The sequence below is a fragment of the Salvelinus sp. IW2-2015 genome, linkage group LG15 (assembly GCF_002910315.2).
Source record: "Salvelinus sp. IW2-2015 linkage group LG15, ASM291031v2, whole genome shotgun sequence".
NCBI lineage: Eukaryota > Metazoa > Chordata > Actinopteri > Salmoniformes > Salmonidae > Salvelinus > Salvelinus sp. IW2-2015.
The window spans coordinates 31839361-31855916 of NC_036855.1; the positions used below are offsets into that span (position 1 = coordinate 31839361).

A 16556-nucleotide genomic window follows, 5' to 3' on the forward strand; every position below is an offset into this window, starting at 1 on the left:
GGACCTAACATAAGGACAGCTCATAGTATGCTATTCTTTTCTCCTGAAATAGACTACATTTTTTTTTCATATCATGTTTCTTTAGACTTGTCTAAAATAAATAATGGATTGTTTGTGAAGGTGTAGGCTATATTACATGGATTTATTTGACTTTTTAAAATGGCTTGTGGGCTATTTGTGGAAGCCAGGAGATGCTAAATGTGTTTGTTAATTAACGGTCAATTACCGTGATACTGACCGTTATTTGCTTGACAATCACCAGCAGACGAAATTTCATGACCGCCACAGCCCTAGTCTGGAGTCCTGCGTACATTTTCTAAACAACAACAACAAAATGATCTGATTGGCTCTATTTTAAAAATATAATTTCTTTGTAGAATAACTGCGATTCCATGCTTTCCTCAAGTTGAAAAATATATTATTTCAATTTTATTCAGTTATATTCGGTTATATTTTACTATAAGTAATATAACAATTAATAACTCATTAATCTGCACAGAAAGTAATTTTGTAACGTAGCACGTTACAAAGTAACGAGTAACGAGTAATGGGTAATATGCCGCTTTAGGAAACGAATTCCAGCACTATAGGGCATAGGGTGCCATTTAGGATGCATGCTCTTACAGCCCAAGCTTACTATTGAGTGCTGATTTTGACATGTTTTGCCGTGACAGATTTGGTTAATGTAGATCAGACCCATTTTTGTATCCCCATATAGCTTTTGTGGCCTCCTGAAATTGGGTCTGCTGAAACTAGAAAAAAACGAAAATGAGACGGCTGTTAGATTTTTTTTTAATGGGTTTTCTTTCTGCTGCTTTCCTGTGCTCTCTGAATGGTCATCATGGTAACTGCATGATTTAGCGTTTCTGTCAGTTTGAAATTAGAGTGTTAAACGAACATTTCTGTCCAGGAGCCGTTGTCATGTAAAGTGGATTAAAGCATTTTCATTATTACGTTGATAGAGGATTTAAATAATGGATTTTGCAGCCACTAATGAGAAGAGCAGAAACTGGTAGACTTGACCCCTAGAGTGGAAACCTGGATCCTCACAGCAGAGTAGTGTTGCACTGTATGCCGAAACGTCTTAACTGTTTCGATACTAGAACATGAAAAACAGTTTGGTACTAGAATTTTTGTTACTTTGATACTTATGTCAAATGTTTCACGTCGTCTACTAATTGAGAGAGGATCAAGTCTGTCTACCAGCGCAGCCAATGTTCCCTTTTTATAACGCAAGCACTAGGGTTGAATGGCGGGAACGCTGTAACTGAGATTTACCGGGATTTACTGCTCAAAACCACTAAATCGGGCTTCTCTACGGCCTCCGCATGATGAATCATCAATGCTCAGGGTGGGGACAGACAGCCCATCTCAGATTGGAGCGCAGTTCATAATGTGTAGATCGATCATCTCATCATGGTAACTTTTTTTCTTGTGGCAGGTAGGCCTACATTTGTTGCAGCATAGTCTATAATATAAAGATTGAATGTGTGTCTAATTTACCCATCTCCATCTGGCTTTTGGGGGTCACCTAATTTGTTTATTGTAAAGATTTTTTTRAAAGCATTATTTTAAAACAGCTCATCACTCGAATATCGTTGCTTTAAACCAGTGCACACACAATCACTCTCTCGCAGTCTTGTGCTCTCATCAATTCCATTCAAATTGCATCAGAAATAGATAATTCTGTTCTAGTTGATATACTGTATAACCCTATATACAGATGTCCCAGCTTACCTCTTCCAGGTAATCCATTGTTAGCTAATTAATGATGGGTTATGCATAATAAGCTTCTAACTTAGAGCCTCTGTCTCTTGCACAATATGCATGCACATGTGCTCAACTGGCCTCTCCTTACACTCTCCTTAGCTCTTGAAGTCAAATCACATTTTATTGGGCACATACACATGGTTAGCAGATGTTATTACAAGTGTAGCTAAATGCTTATGCTTCTAGATCCGACAGTGCAGCAGTATCTAACAGGTAATATCTAACAATTCCACAACTAAACCTAATATCTAACAAATAACACAACAAAACTAATACACACAATCTAGTAAAGGAATGGGATGAGAATATATAAGTATAAAATATATGGATGAGCAGTGACAGAGTGGCTAAGATGCAATAGACTATAAAGAATAGATAGTGAAGGATAAAGTATACATTATATACATATGAGATGAGTAATGCGAGATATGTAAACATTCTTAAAGTGACTAGTGTTCCATTCATTAAAGTGCCCAATGTTATCAAGTCTGTAGATAAGCAGTCACCTCTGTGTGCTATCTGATGACCTTGAGATAGAAGCTGTTTTTCAATCTCTCTGTCCCAGCTTTGCTGCACCTGTACTGACCTCGCCTTCTGGATGGAAGCGGGGTGAACAGGCAGTGGCTCGGGTGGTTATTGTCCTTGACAATCTTTTTTGCTTTCCTGTGACATCGGGTGCTGTAGGTGTCACGGAGGGCAGGTGATGCAATGTGCAGACCTCACTACCCTCTGGAGAGCCTTGCGGTTGAGGGCGGTGCAGTTGCCGTACCAGGCTGTGATACAGCCCGACAGGATGCTGTCGATTGTGCATCTGTAAAAGTTTGTCAGGGTTTTTGGTGACAAGCCAAAAGGTTGAAGAGGCGCTGTTGCGCCGCCTTCACCACACGCTGTCTGAGAGCATGGACCATTTCAGTTTGTCGGTGATATGTACACCGAGGAACTTAAAACTTTCCACTTTCTCCACTGCTGTCCCGTCGATGTGGATAGGGGGTGTGCACCCTTTACTGTTTCCTGAAGTCRACGATCATCTCTTTTCTTTTGCTGACATTGAGTGAGCGGTTATTTTCCTGACACCACACTCCGAGGGCCCTCACCTCCTCCCTGTAGGCTGTCTCGTCGTTGGTGGTAATCAACAAGCCTACCACTGGTGTGTCGTCTGCGAACTTGATTATTTAGTTGGAGATGTGCATGGCCACTCAGTCGTGGGTGAACAAGGAGTACAGGAGGGGGCTGAGAACGCACCCTTGCGGGGCCCCAGTGTTGAGGATCAGCGGAGTGGAGATGTTGTTTCCTACCTTCACCACCTGGGGGCGGCCCGTCAGGAAGTCCAGGAGCCAATTGCAAAGGGCGGGGTTGAGACCCAGGGTCTCAAGCTTAATGATGAGCTTGGAGGGTGCTATGGTGTTGAATGCTGAGCTGTAGTCAATGAACAGCATTCTTACATAGGTATTCCTCTTTTCCAGATGGGATAGGACAGTGTGATGACGATTGCATTGTATGTGGACCTATTGGGGCGGTAAGCAAATTAAAATGGGTCTAGGGGGACCGGTAAGGTGGAGGTGATATGACCCTTGACTAGTCTCTCAAAGCACTTCATGATGACAGAAGTGAGTGCTATGTGGCGATAGTCATTTAGTTCAGTTACCTTAGCTTTTTTGGGAACAGGAACAATGGTGCCCATCTTGAAGCATGTGGGGACAGCAGACTGGGATAGAGATTGTTTGAATATGTCCGTGAACACACTAGCCAGCTGGTCTGCGCATGCTCTGAGGATGCGGCTAGGGATGCTGTCTGGGCTGGCAGCCTWGCAAGGGTTAAGACGTTTTAAATGTTTTACTCACATCGGCCACGGAGAAGGAGAGCCCACAGTCTTTGGTAGTGGGCCGCGTCGATGGCACTGTATTGTCCTCAAAGCGCGCAAAGAAGTTGTTTAATTTGTCTGGAAGCAAGACATTGATGATTTCCTTTTGAAATCTGTGATTGTCTGTAGACCCTCCTACATACGTCTCGTGCTTGAGCCGTTGAATTGCGACTGCACTTTGTCTTTATACTGACACTTGCTTGTTTGATTGCCTTACAGAGGGAATAACTACACTGTTTGTATTCGGCCATATTTCCAGTCGCCTTGCCATGACTAAATGCGGTAGTATGTGCTTTCAGTTTTGCGCGAATGCAGCCATCAATCCACAGTTTCTGGTTAGGGAAGGTTTTAATAGTCAGTGGGTACAGCATCTCCTATACACTACCTTACAAACTCGCTCACCGATTCAGCGTATACGTCAATGTTATTATCTGAGGCTACCCGGAACATATCCCAGTCCACGTGATCTAAGCAATCTTGAAGCGTGGAATCCGATTGGTCAGACCAGCGTTGGATAGACCTAAGCACAGACGCTTCCTGTTTTAGTTTRTGCCTTTAGGAGGGGAGCAGCAGGATGGAGTCATGGTCAGATTTGCCAAAAGGAGGGCGGGGGAGGGCATTGTATGCATCAAGGAAGTTAGAGTAGCAATGGTCGAGCGTGTTACTTGCTCGGTAGAGCAATCGATATGCTGATAGAATTTAGGTAGCCTTGTTCTCAAATTAGCTTTGTTAAAATCCCCAGCTACAATAAATGCAGCCTCAGGATATATGGTTTCCAGTTTGCATAAAGTCCAGTGAAGTTCCTTGATGGCCGTCTTGGTTTCCGCTTGTGGGTGGATGTACGCGGCTGTGATAACCGAGGAGAGTTCTCTTGGCAGATAAGCATATGTCGGCATATGATTGAGTCGGCATATGATTGAGGAATTCTAGGTCAGGTGAACAAAAGGACTTGAGTTCCTGTATGGTGTTATAATTACACCATGACTCGTTAATCATGAAACATACACCCCCGCCCTTCTTACCAGAGAGATGTTTATTCCTGTCGGCGCGATGCACTGAAAATCCTTTTGGCTGTATGGACTCCAACAGCATGTCCTCAGCTAACCATGTTTCCATGACACGGAGTATGTTACAATCCCAGATATCTCTTTGGAAAGCCACTCTTGCCCTGATTTCGTTGACTTTGTTAACCAGGGACTGGACATTAGCGAGTAATATACTCGGAAGCCTCACTAGAAGACCGCTCCGGGACCCCCTCCTCCGGCGATGTTGTTTTGGGTCGGCCTCTGGAATCAGTTCAAATGCCTTGGGCGGTGCAGACAAAGGATCTGCTTTGGGAAAGTCGTGTTCTTGGTCCTAGTGCTGGTTGTGCTGTTACGTTGACGTCTCTCTGATATCCAATAGTTCTTCCCGGCTGTATGTAAAAACACTTAAGGTTTTCTTGGCTAACAATGTAAGGAATAATACATAAAAAAAAWAAAATACTGCACAGTTTCCTAAGGACTAGAAGCGAAGCTGCCATCTCTATTGGTGCCATCTTGTCATTAACATTAAGTCCCATGCAGGAAAAGCTAGACCTTGTTGGACATAATGTTTTAGCATTTCTTATACCAATAGACTCAGAGGTACGCAAGCTCGTTTGCTTTATGTTAAATACAGCAGCCACTAGAAATCACGGGTAGTTTGAAAGAGTGAACGCGTGATGGAGAAAGGCTATAGCAGTTATTATTTCAGACCCATAACCATTCAATCTTCGTGAGAAGGGAAAGACTTCTGCATCTGATTCTAGTCCTATAATATTTAAGGATGTCATTAGAATGATGATCAGGACAACAGAACATATTTCATTTAACTGTTGAAAGAGAGGAAGGAATGAAGCAACAATAGAGATCAAAAGAGCCTACTAGGCTAATAACATTAGGGGAAATATTATTAAAAAAATATTTTATTTTATTTAACTTGGTAAGTCAGTTAGGAACAAATTCTTATTTACAATGACAGCCAAACCCAGACAATGGTGGGCCAATTGGGAGTCCCATAGGGCGGTGCACAATCACGGCCGGTTGTGATACAGCCTGGAATTGAACCAGGGTCTGTTGTAGTGTTGCCTCTATCACTGAGATGCAGTGCCTTAGACCGGTGCGCCACTCGGTTACCCCATTATGAAAGGTGTCATCCTACTAATTATACAAATAGGCCCTTTTCAATCAAATTTGCACGCCTATACCTTTGTAGGCCATGTGCTGCACCAGAATCCCATGTTCTCTCTTTGTTTTAGAATGGTTTGAACAATGTGTGTAATTTCAGTCCATATAATGCAGTATAATACAGTTTACGCTCAAAATATTAGCCTACTACAGCTAGTATAATCCATTTACCCAAGAGAGTATACAGTCGTGGCCAAAAGTTTCGGAAATGACACATATTAATTTCCACAAAGTTTGATGCTTCAGTGTCTTTAGATATTTTTGTCAGATGTTACTATAGAATACTGAAGTAGAATTACAAGCATTTCATAAGTGTCAAAGGCTTTTATTGACAATTACATGAAGTTGATGCAAAGAGTCAATATTTGCAGTCTTGTCCCTTCTTTTTCAAGACCTCTGCAATCTGCCCTGGCATGCTGTCAATTAACTTCTGGGCCACATCCTGACTGATGGCAGCCCATTCTTGCATAATCAATGCTTGGAGTTTGTCAGAATTTGTGGGGTTTTGTTTGTCCACCCTCTTCTTGAGGTTTGATCACAAGTTCTCAATGGGATTAAGGTCTGGGTTTCCTGGCGATGGACCCAAAATATCAATGTTTTGTTCCCCGAGCCACTTAGTTATCACTTTTGCCTTATAACAAGGTGCTCCATCATGCTGGAGAAGGCATTGTTCGTCACCAAACTGTTCCTGGATGGTTGAGAGAAGTTGCTCTCGGAGGATGTGTTGGTACCATTCTTTATTCATGGCTGTATTCTTAGACAAAATTGTGAGTGAGCCCACTCCCTTGGCGGAGAAGCAACCCACACATCAATTGGTCTCAGGATGCTTTACTTTTGGCATGACACAGGACTGATGCTAGTGCTCACTTTGTCTTCTCCGGACAAGCTTTTTTCCGGATGCCCCAAACAATTGGAAAGGGAATTCATCAGAGAAAATGACTTTACCCCAGTCATCAGCAGTCCAATCCCTGTACCTTTTGCAGAATATCAGTCTGTCCTGATGTTTTTCCTGGAGAGAAGTGGCTTCTTTGCTGCCCTTCTTGACACCAGGCCATCCTCCCAAAAGTCTTCGCCTCACTTTGCGTGCAGATGCACTCACAGATGCACTTCCTGAGCAAGCTCTGTACTGGTGGTGCCCCGATCCCGCAGCTTAATCAACTTTGGGAGACGGTCCTGGCCCTTGCTGGACTTTCTTGGGCGCCCTGAAGCCTTCTTCACAACAATTGAACCGCTCTCCTTTGAAGTTCTTGATGATTCGATAAATGGTTGATTTAGGTGCAATCTTACTGGCAGCAATATCCTTGCCTGTGAAGCCTTTTTGTTGCAAAGCATGATGACAGTACATGTTTTCCTTGCAGGTAACCGTGGTTGGACAGAGGAAGAACAATGATTCCAAGCACCACCCTCCTTTTGAAGCTTCCAGTCTGTTATTCGAACTCAATCAGCACGACAGAGTGATCTCCAGCCTTGTCCTCGTCAACGCTCACACCTGTGTTAATGAGAGAATCACTGACATGATGTCAGCTGGTCCTTTTGTGGCAGGGCTGAAATACAGTGGAAATGTTTTTTGGGGATTCAGTTAATTTGCATGGCAAATAGGGACTTTGAAATTAATTGCAATTCATCTGATCACTCTTCATAACATTCTGGTGTATATGCAAATTGCCATCATACAAACTGAGGCAGCAGACTTTGTGAAAATTAATATTTGTGTCATTCTCAAAACTTTTGGCCACGAATGTATATCTAGCTACATCTATGGACTTTTATGTTATTCTGTTGTGTGTGTAATGTGCAGTAGCCTATATCATACACTACTGGTGAAAAGTTTTAAATACCTACTTACTCAAGGGTTTTTCTTTTCTTTTCTACATTGTCGAATAATAGTGAAGACATCAAAACTATGAAATAACACTCATGGAATCATGTAGTAACCGAAAAAGTGTTAAACAACATTCTTCAACATTCTTCAAATAGCCACCCTTTGCCTTGACAGCTTTGCACATGCTTGGCATTTTCTCAACCAGCTTCACCTGGAATGCGTTTCCAACAGTCTTGAAGGAGTTCCCACCAATGCTGAGCACTGCTTTTCCTTCACTTTGCGGTCCGACTCATCCTGAACCATCTCAATTTGGTTAAGGCTGGTGGATTGTGGAGGCCAGGTCATCTGATGCAGCACTCCATCATTCTCCTTCTGGGTAAAATAGCCCTTGCACAGCCTGGAGGTGTGTTGGCTCATTGTCCTGTAGAAAAACAAATGATAGTCCCACTAAGCCCAAACCAGATGGGATGGTGTATTGCTGCAGAATGCTGTGGTAGCCATGCTGGTTACGTGCACTTTGAATTCTAAATAAATCACAGACGGTGTCACCAGCAAAGCACCCCCACACCATAACACCACCACCTTCATGCTTTACAGTGGGAAATACACATGCAGAGATCATCCATTCACCCACACCGCGTCTCAGACAACGGCGGTTGGAACCAAAAGTCGCCAATTTGAACTCCAGACCTAAGGACAGATTTCCACCGGTCTAACATCCATTGCTCGTGTTTCTTGGCCCAAGCAAGTCTGTTATTATTATTGGTGTCCTTTAGTAGTGGTATCTTTGCAGCAATTCGACCATGAAGGCCTGATTCACACWGTCTCCTCTGAACAGTTGATGTTGAGATGTGTCTGTTACTTGAACTCAGTGAAGCATTTATTTGGGCTGCAATTTCTGAGGCTGGTAACTCCTAATGAACTGATCCTCTGCAGCAGAGGTAACTCTGGGTCGACCATTCCTGTGGTGGTCCTCATGAGAGCCCGTTTCATCATAGTGCTTGATGGTTATTGCAACTGCACTAGAAGAAAGTTCTTGAAATGTTCCGTATTGACTGACCTTCATGTCTTCAAGTAATGATGCACTGTTGTTTCTCTTTGCTTATTTGAGCTGTTCTTGCCATAATATGGACTTAGAACTATTTGGTAAAATAGCATCTTCTGTATACCCCCCCACCTTGTCACAGCACAACTGATTGGCTCAAATGCATTAAGAAGGAAAGAAAATACACAAATAAAATTTGAAGAAAGCACACCTGTTGAATTGAAATGCATTCCAGGTGACTACCTCATGAAGCTGGTTGAGAGAATGCCAAGCTGTCATCAAGGCAAAGGGTGGTTATTTGAAGAATCACAAATATAATATATATTTTGAATTGTTTAACACTTTTTTGGTTACTACGTAATTCCATATGTGTTATTTAATTGTTTTGATGTCTTCACTATTATTCTACGATGTAGAAAATAGTAAAAATAAAGAAAAACCCTTGAATGAGTAGGTATTATAAAACTTTTGACTGGTAATGTATATGTATTGGATAACGGCACAAACATTTGGGCTTGGGCTCATTAAATTCATTTTAATGTAGGGCTCATAAAACGTATTTATTGTATGGCTCATCAGGCTCTTAACATCAGGCTTGAATTTTCTATCAAAGCTCTAATCAAATCCAGACAAGCCTATTTATATGCTTTAGAATGACACTTCGGGTTTTGGCAGGAATAGAGGGTTACCCGGGAGAAAAGTGATTTTTATTGTCGGGATGGAACATTTGTAAAATACCGGGAAAATATTCAACCCTAGCGAGTGCACCGTGCCTGCTCCTCTTAGTCGTTCCTAGCTCTAGCCTGTCCTGATGAACCACTGCACTCACTGGGAGTCTGGGCTGATTCACATGCAACACTTATTCAAGTGTGTTAACTGCAGCATAATGTAACGCTGCATGTCTTTTCTTCTTTTTTTTAACGGAATTACTGTTCACACAAGCATATCCATTACAGGCTAGAACACTTAATGCAATAGGATGCAGGTAGCATCCAGCTTTGTAGGCTAACTTTCCTTGCTTGCATACAGCTGAAGCTAACATCAATTCACTATCCTAGTATCAGCAAAATATTGCTGATTTTAAAGCTGATTGTCACCAAAAACGTTATTCATTCACTTAGTCTCCCCCGCCTCGCGTCTCTACCTTTTCAAGATGATCTTTGTCCGAGCCTCGAACTGACTGCATGTGTGAATGAGACCGTGCACACTTTCATAAAATAAGAGATTGCTTCTTCTATGCAAATATTGTTGATCAGTATAATAAATAAGTCCCCAATGGAAAGGAAACGGATTGTGTTTCATCTATAGCCCATGAAATCAGCCAAAACGAGCTCAATAACTCAATACATGTACTCCCACCTGTATTGTGAATAGGCCTAGGCTGGCCTACAGCTTGATTTACTGAGTTTATCATTAGAGATGTACTATTCAAATAAGTGATTACCATTATGTAGTCAGATTGGTAAACAACAAAGTCATATTGATTTTATTATTGTGTAATTGATTAATTAAGGCATACATAAAAATAAACATTTCAAATGTAATGATATTCAACTCAAAAGATCTGTCTGGCTCAAGCACCATTCTGTAACTTTGTCTAATAAGCCTGCTTTTTTTGTTTTTGAGTATTGTAATGGTATTGAGTATCGTGATACTAAACCTGGTATCGAATACAAAATTCTGCAGAGTTTGACTGGTCCTCAGGGTGCAGAACTGGGCTGGCTGAGTTATGACCTGTGGGTGTTGAATGGAAGAGTCGACGGGGCTATAGGGCTGAGGGGGGTTGAATGGAAGAGTCAACAGGGCCATAGGGCCTGGACGGCTAACTGGGCTAAGCATCGACCTGCTTTGTCTGTGGTTCTGGGGGGCTTTCGATGGGAGGCAGTAGGTGAAATGTCACAGATGAAAAGGGGTCGGTGAAAGAGCATAGGGAATGACAGGTGACTCCTGGGCCATTGATCAGCTATTCTAGATGAAATGTTCTCTTCCCCTCATAACCAGACAGGACTCACAGGAAATAGGTAGGCGAATGTCCATCCATGACTCCTCTGGAAGCACAATGGAGTTATGTGCCTGTAAAAATCAAGGCTCATTTCACTCACCCAAAAAGTTTTTGAAACGCTTATTGTGTAGTTAAGCCTGCGTTGTTTGGTGTTCACTTGATTTTCACTTTACTCCCAGGAAAACAGTGTAAGGCCCTATTAAAATCTATTTTATTTTGCCGAATTCGTTCTGTTTCTCCCAAATTTCCAAAATCACACTTTAATAGAAAAACKCCAAAAGTGGATGTTCAAGTCCACAACAATGCTTAAACCATCAGGCGACCACTTTTGAGGTCTGTGAAAAATCAGACATTTTTTTATTTTAGGTGTTAACCTTTAATGCAGCTGAGCATCAGCCAGAGACTGTTTGGTTAGCAGTGTTTCTGTAGCGCTTGTGATTGCAGAGTTTGCAAAACAAATGGCCACTGGATTGATGCAAATAATCATGATATCATTCTGCCAGGTAYGCATAGGCTACTTCGTAGTTATCATTTAATTGAGAATGTTTTTGGGAACCTTTACCAGAAGACGATTGTCATTAAATTAGCATCATCGCTATAGGCTACACAAAGTAGTAGACAAACAGACTGGGGCATTCCTGTGCTGTTGCCTCTTCACAAAGTTGAAGTAAAATACGATGTATTTTGTTCATGTCTTATGATAATCTTGGGAAAATGTATGAATTAAAATTCAGTTTTAATGTCTTGATTCTGTCCACATTCTCTGCAACACAGATTTTGTAGGGCCCTAACAGTGGCAAGTGTTACTTAGTTGACTATCCTGGTTAAAATGACAAGAATGAAATGACTCCATGTGCTTTCTGTTACACATCAAATATCTGCTAGTATAATGACCGACTGTGCCTTAGTCTAGGGGTAAGGAGGAGGGTACTGCCAGTGCCTTGCCCTCCTAGAAGGACTGGCAAAGAGAAGCTCCCTTTGATGTGCTGCGTAAATTAAACCAGTGTGTTGACTAGGCCAGTAATGAGATCTACCATTGGACGTGGGCCAGAGTTGGACCACAGCATAACTCACTGGATTTATGGGTGGATGTGTCCCAAATGGCACCCTTTTCCCCTATGTAGTGCACTACTTTTCACCAGGACTCATAGGGCTCTGGTCAAATGTAGTGCACTACATATGGAATAGAGAGACACATGGTGAGCTCTACACGTAATTGCCAGAATAATGGATACTTGAGTAAATAAAGGATACAAAGTATATTGAAAGCAGGTCCTTCCATACAGGTGTGGTTCCTGAGTTAATTAAGCAGTTAACATCCCATCATGCTTAGAGTCATTATTTTGGCTACCAGGCTATGCCCCCATCCACAGGGCATGAATGGTCATTGAATGGTTTGATGAGCGTGAAAACGATGTAAACCGTATGCCATGGCCGTCTGTCACCAGATCTCAACTCAATTAAACACATAGGCGATTCTGGAGCGGCGCCTGAGACATCATTTTCCATCAACCAAACACCAAATGATGGAATTTCTCATGGAAGAATGGTGTCGCACGGAGTTCAAGACACTTGTAGAATCTATGCCAAGGTGCATTGAAGCTGTTCTGACTCGTGGTGCCCCAACGCCCTGTTAAGGCACTTGTTGGTATGTTCTTTATTTTGGCAGTTACTTGTATCTGTACACCCAGATTGATTTTGATTTAGTGGAAATGGGCTCAGAAACCTGTGTTGTAGTTCCATATGAAGGCCAAGAATGGAAAGATTGACCTTATCCTTTTGTAGAAGGTAGGTAGCATTACCATTTCAGGCCAGACATTTMCTCGGTCTAAATTCAGGATGTGTGAGCCATCCATTTGATTCTCCTGTTGGCCCTCCTTTGCCTCACCGCCTCCTCATTCCTTTCTCCCTCTTTGATGCAGGAAAGTGCTCTAACCTATGGACCCCTCCCAGCCTCCAGCCACCCCCAGGCAGCACACTGCTGTCTCAGGCTGAAGTGAAGTATGTGTGTTTCGAGGTGAGGGAGGTAGCAGCCACTTGTGTCTGACACACAACGTGCTGTTCTGCTGCCTTTGTCTGCCTCCCCCGCTCAACGCACGCAGGCAGGGAGGGAGGGAGAGAGGGGGGGAGAGACTCATTAAATCGCCCTTCAGCCTAAGGCACTCCACTCAAAGCCCCTCACTCAGACTATAGGTCCTTTCACTGACTCTAAACTGCCCCTCTCCTCACTCTGGCTCCCTCCCTGGCCTGAACCTCTCCCCATGGTCAACCAGTCCCCTATTCATTGTTAACCCATGTTTGACATGTCAAAGAATGACAAGGAGTTGGCATGATGATGACACAAACAATCCCAAGTCCCTACCTGCACTTCTCAGCTCCGTAACATCCCAGCCTTCCTAGAAACTCCGGAATTGTGGGTAGCGCAATGCCCACTTCTCTATTGTGTATTATTTGAATGGACACCTGCTGGCCTTGGTTGCCTTGGCATCCTGTTCTCAGGACTTAATGTAGGGCTCTGGTTGTGTTCCTGCCTGGCTGTATTTTAAAGTAGAGGATGAAGAGTGAGGGGGCTGAGAGAGGGAGACTGAGAGTGGCAAGCCAAGTGGAGACTAATGAGTGCTGCTACCTTGTTTGTCTGTCGTCTGAGGCTGGAAAGTGGAAGGGGAAGCAATCTCATTTGGATTGTAAATGTAGCCCGCTTTTCATATTGTCGTCACACATTAAATACGGCCCGAACTCTATTTGGGTACTGCATCAAAGAGTGTCTGAGGATAAATTAATTTTGATTGAATCTGGTGTTTTTTTATCCTCTCCCATTGAGAGCCCTAAACGGGGAGAGAATGACTAGTCTGTTGTTGCTTTTCAGAGGAGACCTGGGCCCGTAGCCACAAATCAGCGCAAAAAAGGTCCTTGGAATCCTGTTAAAACCTGTTTTGACAAAAAAAATAAAAACATATCAGAAACGGTTTTAGGGTGATGCTAAGACACTGCKCAGACAAACTCTGAGCCAGGAGTAAAATCAACTCATAAAAGTGTATCTCAGATGGTAGTCACTGTAGTTTGAGGCAAAGGAAAGATTGTGATGATGCTCATTGGCATTGTTGCAAATTATGGGGAATAACCAATTGTGATGAGGCATCGCCAGCTGGGAACTCTATAGCACGCTTCAGACAACCACGGTAAATGTGACTACATCAAATTTTGCAATGGTTAAAGGTCCAATGCAGTTGTTTTTATCTCAATATCAAATCATTTTTGGGTAACAATTATGTACCTTACTGTGATTTGTTTTCAATTGAAATGGTAAAAAATAAACAAAATAGCTTCTTAGCAAAGACCAATTTCTCAAGCAAAAATTTTGCTAGGACTGTCTGGTAGTGGTCTGGGTGGGGAGGGGGAAACTAGCTGTTATTGGCAGAGCGATTTGGAACTCTTTCATATCGGTCTATTAACTCATTTTACTGCCTGGTGATGTCACTAGCAGGCCAAAACTGCATCCCACCAAAACAGGCTGCTGTTTCAGGCGGTCTTTTCAAATAAACAGTTCTTACACTAAAAGGGCATTATCATAATTTTCATAATTTCACAGTACTAGTCCAACCTCAGTGTGGAAATATACACTGCTCAAAAAAATAAAGGGAACACTTAAACAACACAATGTAACTCCAAGTCAATCACACTTCTGTGAAATCAAACTGTACACTTAGGAAGCAACACTGATTGACAATAAATTCCACATGCTGTTGTGCAAATGGAATAGACAAAAGGTGGAAATTATAGGCAATTAGCAAGACAACCCCAATAAAGGAGTGGTTCTGCAGGTGGTGACCACAGACCACTTCTCAGTTCCTATGCTTCCTGGCTGATGTTTTGGTCACTTTTGAATGCTGGCGGTGCTTTCACTCTAGTGTTAGCATGAGACGGAGTCTACAACCCACACAAGTGGCTCGGGTAGTACCTGTCTCTTATACACATCTAGATGTGTATAAGAGACAGCCAGTACATCAGGAGACGTGGAGGAGGCCGTAGGAGGGCAACAACCCAGCAGCAGGACCGCTACCTCCGCCTTTGTGCAAGGAGGAGCACTGCCAGAGCCCTGCAAAATGACCTCCAGCAGGCCACAAATGTGCATGTGTCTGCTCAAACGGTCAGAAACAGACTCCATGAGGGTGGTATGAGGGCCCGACGTCCACAGGCTCAATATTAGGAAGGTTTTCCTAATGTTTGGTGTACTCTGTGTACATTTCCACACTGAGGTTGGAGTAATACAGTGAAATTGTAAAAATTATGATAATGACGTTTTAGTGTAAGAGCTGTTTGAAAATACCTGAAATTTCAGCCTGTTTTGGTGGGATGGAGTTTTGGCCTGTCTGGCGACATCACCAGGCGGTATAAGTTAATATACCAATAACAAAGCGTTTCAAACCTCTGCCAATATCAGAGTTTCCTGGTTACATATCCCTCTCATTAGGCTTGACCAATTAGGCCCATATCTCAGACCACTCCCAGGAGTGAAAATTAATTATAATATTATTATTAATTATTTCCATCTTGTCCTGTCAAACTTTTTCACGTACTTGTCTGTCCCATCCCGATAAAAATCACTTCCGACCCATGCAAATTTTTATGCGCAGCCTGTTTGTAGCTAGATACTTTCGAGTCGCGTTGGAGACAATTTGAGCTAACCCTAACCTTTTCCTAACCTTAACCTAATTATCCCAACCTACCACGTTAATTCTCCTAACCTGCTACGAAAAGTCACTTCTTATAGTCAAAACCGGAAGATATTCCCTGAGAAGTCTTTGTTTCCACTAATGRGATACAGGCGCTCTGCGTGTGAGTAGCTGAGCAACTGCTCGTTTTGGCTGCTGCTCAGCGCTCACGAGACAGTTGCCTGTACACAACTGATAACAACCAAATGAGAACCCGCAAGAGTCCTCTTCCCGCTTGTAGCAAAATTCTTGCTTAAGAAATTGCTATTTGCTAAGAAGCTGTTTTTAACCATTTTAATATTTAAAAAAATAACACTCACTAATTATTTGATTTTGAGATAAAAATTGCTAAATTGGCCCTTTAACAACTCCAAAGCAATTGTGTGTGGCACACAAACCACTGACTCACTGCATTTTTCTATTTTCAAGACACCTGCTGGTACAGTAACTCTTAACTGCTCGTGAGGTGTCCTAAATACAGTATCTGTCGCCTAGGTGGGACTCTTATGACTAAAGAGGCTTAATGTATAGCTTTTATTTTTACCCATAAGGATAGATGTAAAGTCTTTATTCTCAACACTTACAACCAATTTCTACTCTTAGGCACTTTGTGGATACGACCCCAGTTTTAATGCGCTGTTTTTATTTTTGCACTGGACTGTAGACACAGCCCGTCTGGTTGTTTGAAGAGGTGTAGGCAAACCTTTGTCTGGAGCGTATCCGTTTGAAACCACCTGTTGCAGTTGACAATTCTCCTCGTCCTTACAATCTGGGGGGCCTGGTACTGTGCTTCTTCTATCATTTTGTGTTTTTTGACCTTCTCAGCCTCAACAGCATGTAAATGTGTATTTTGTATAGCGATTTGTGATTTATAATTCATGTTGGGCATTCAGGATCTATGCTGAGGTTGTGTGCTTGACTTTCATGCCCTGGTTGCCTTGTGTCCCTCACTCGTTCTCTCGCTCTCTCTCTCCTCTCACAGTGTGTGCTGTACCTCTGGTCACTCAAGATCAATCACCCGACCACACTCTTCCTCCTGCGAGGGAACCACGAGTGCCGGCACCTCACAGAGTACTTCACCTTCAAACAGGAATGTAAGTATACTGTCACTGCAGCATGATATGTCACACCAATGAG

General features: G+C 42.6%; 1 protein-coding gene across 7 annotated transcripts in view; it reads left to right on the top strand.

Moving 5' to 3' along the window:
* Positions 1-16556, top strand: part of ppp3cca (protein phosphatase 3, catalytic subunit, gamma isozyme, a) — a 74619-nt gene that overhangs the window by 31263 nt on the left and 26800 nt on the right. For all 7 annotated transcript variants that reach the window (XM_024002320.2, XM_024002321.2, XM_024002327.2 and 4 more), the window contains exon 4: positions 16402-16513. In XM_024002320.2, coding sequence (XP_023858088.1) covers positions 16402-16513 — 112 coding nt within the window. The remainder of the gene's footprint in view (positions 1-16401; positions 16514-16556) is intronic.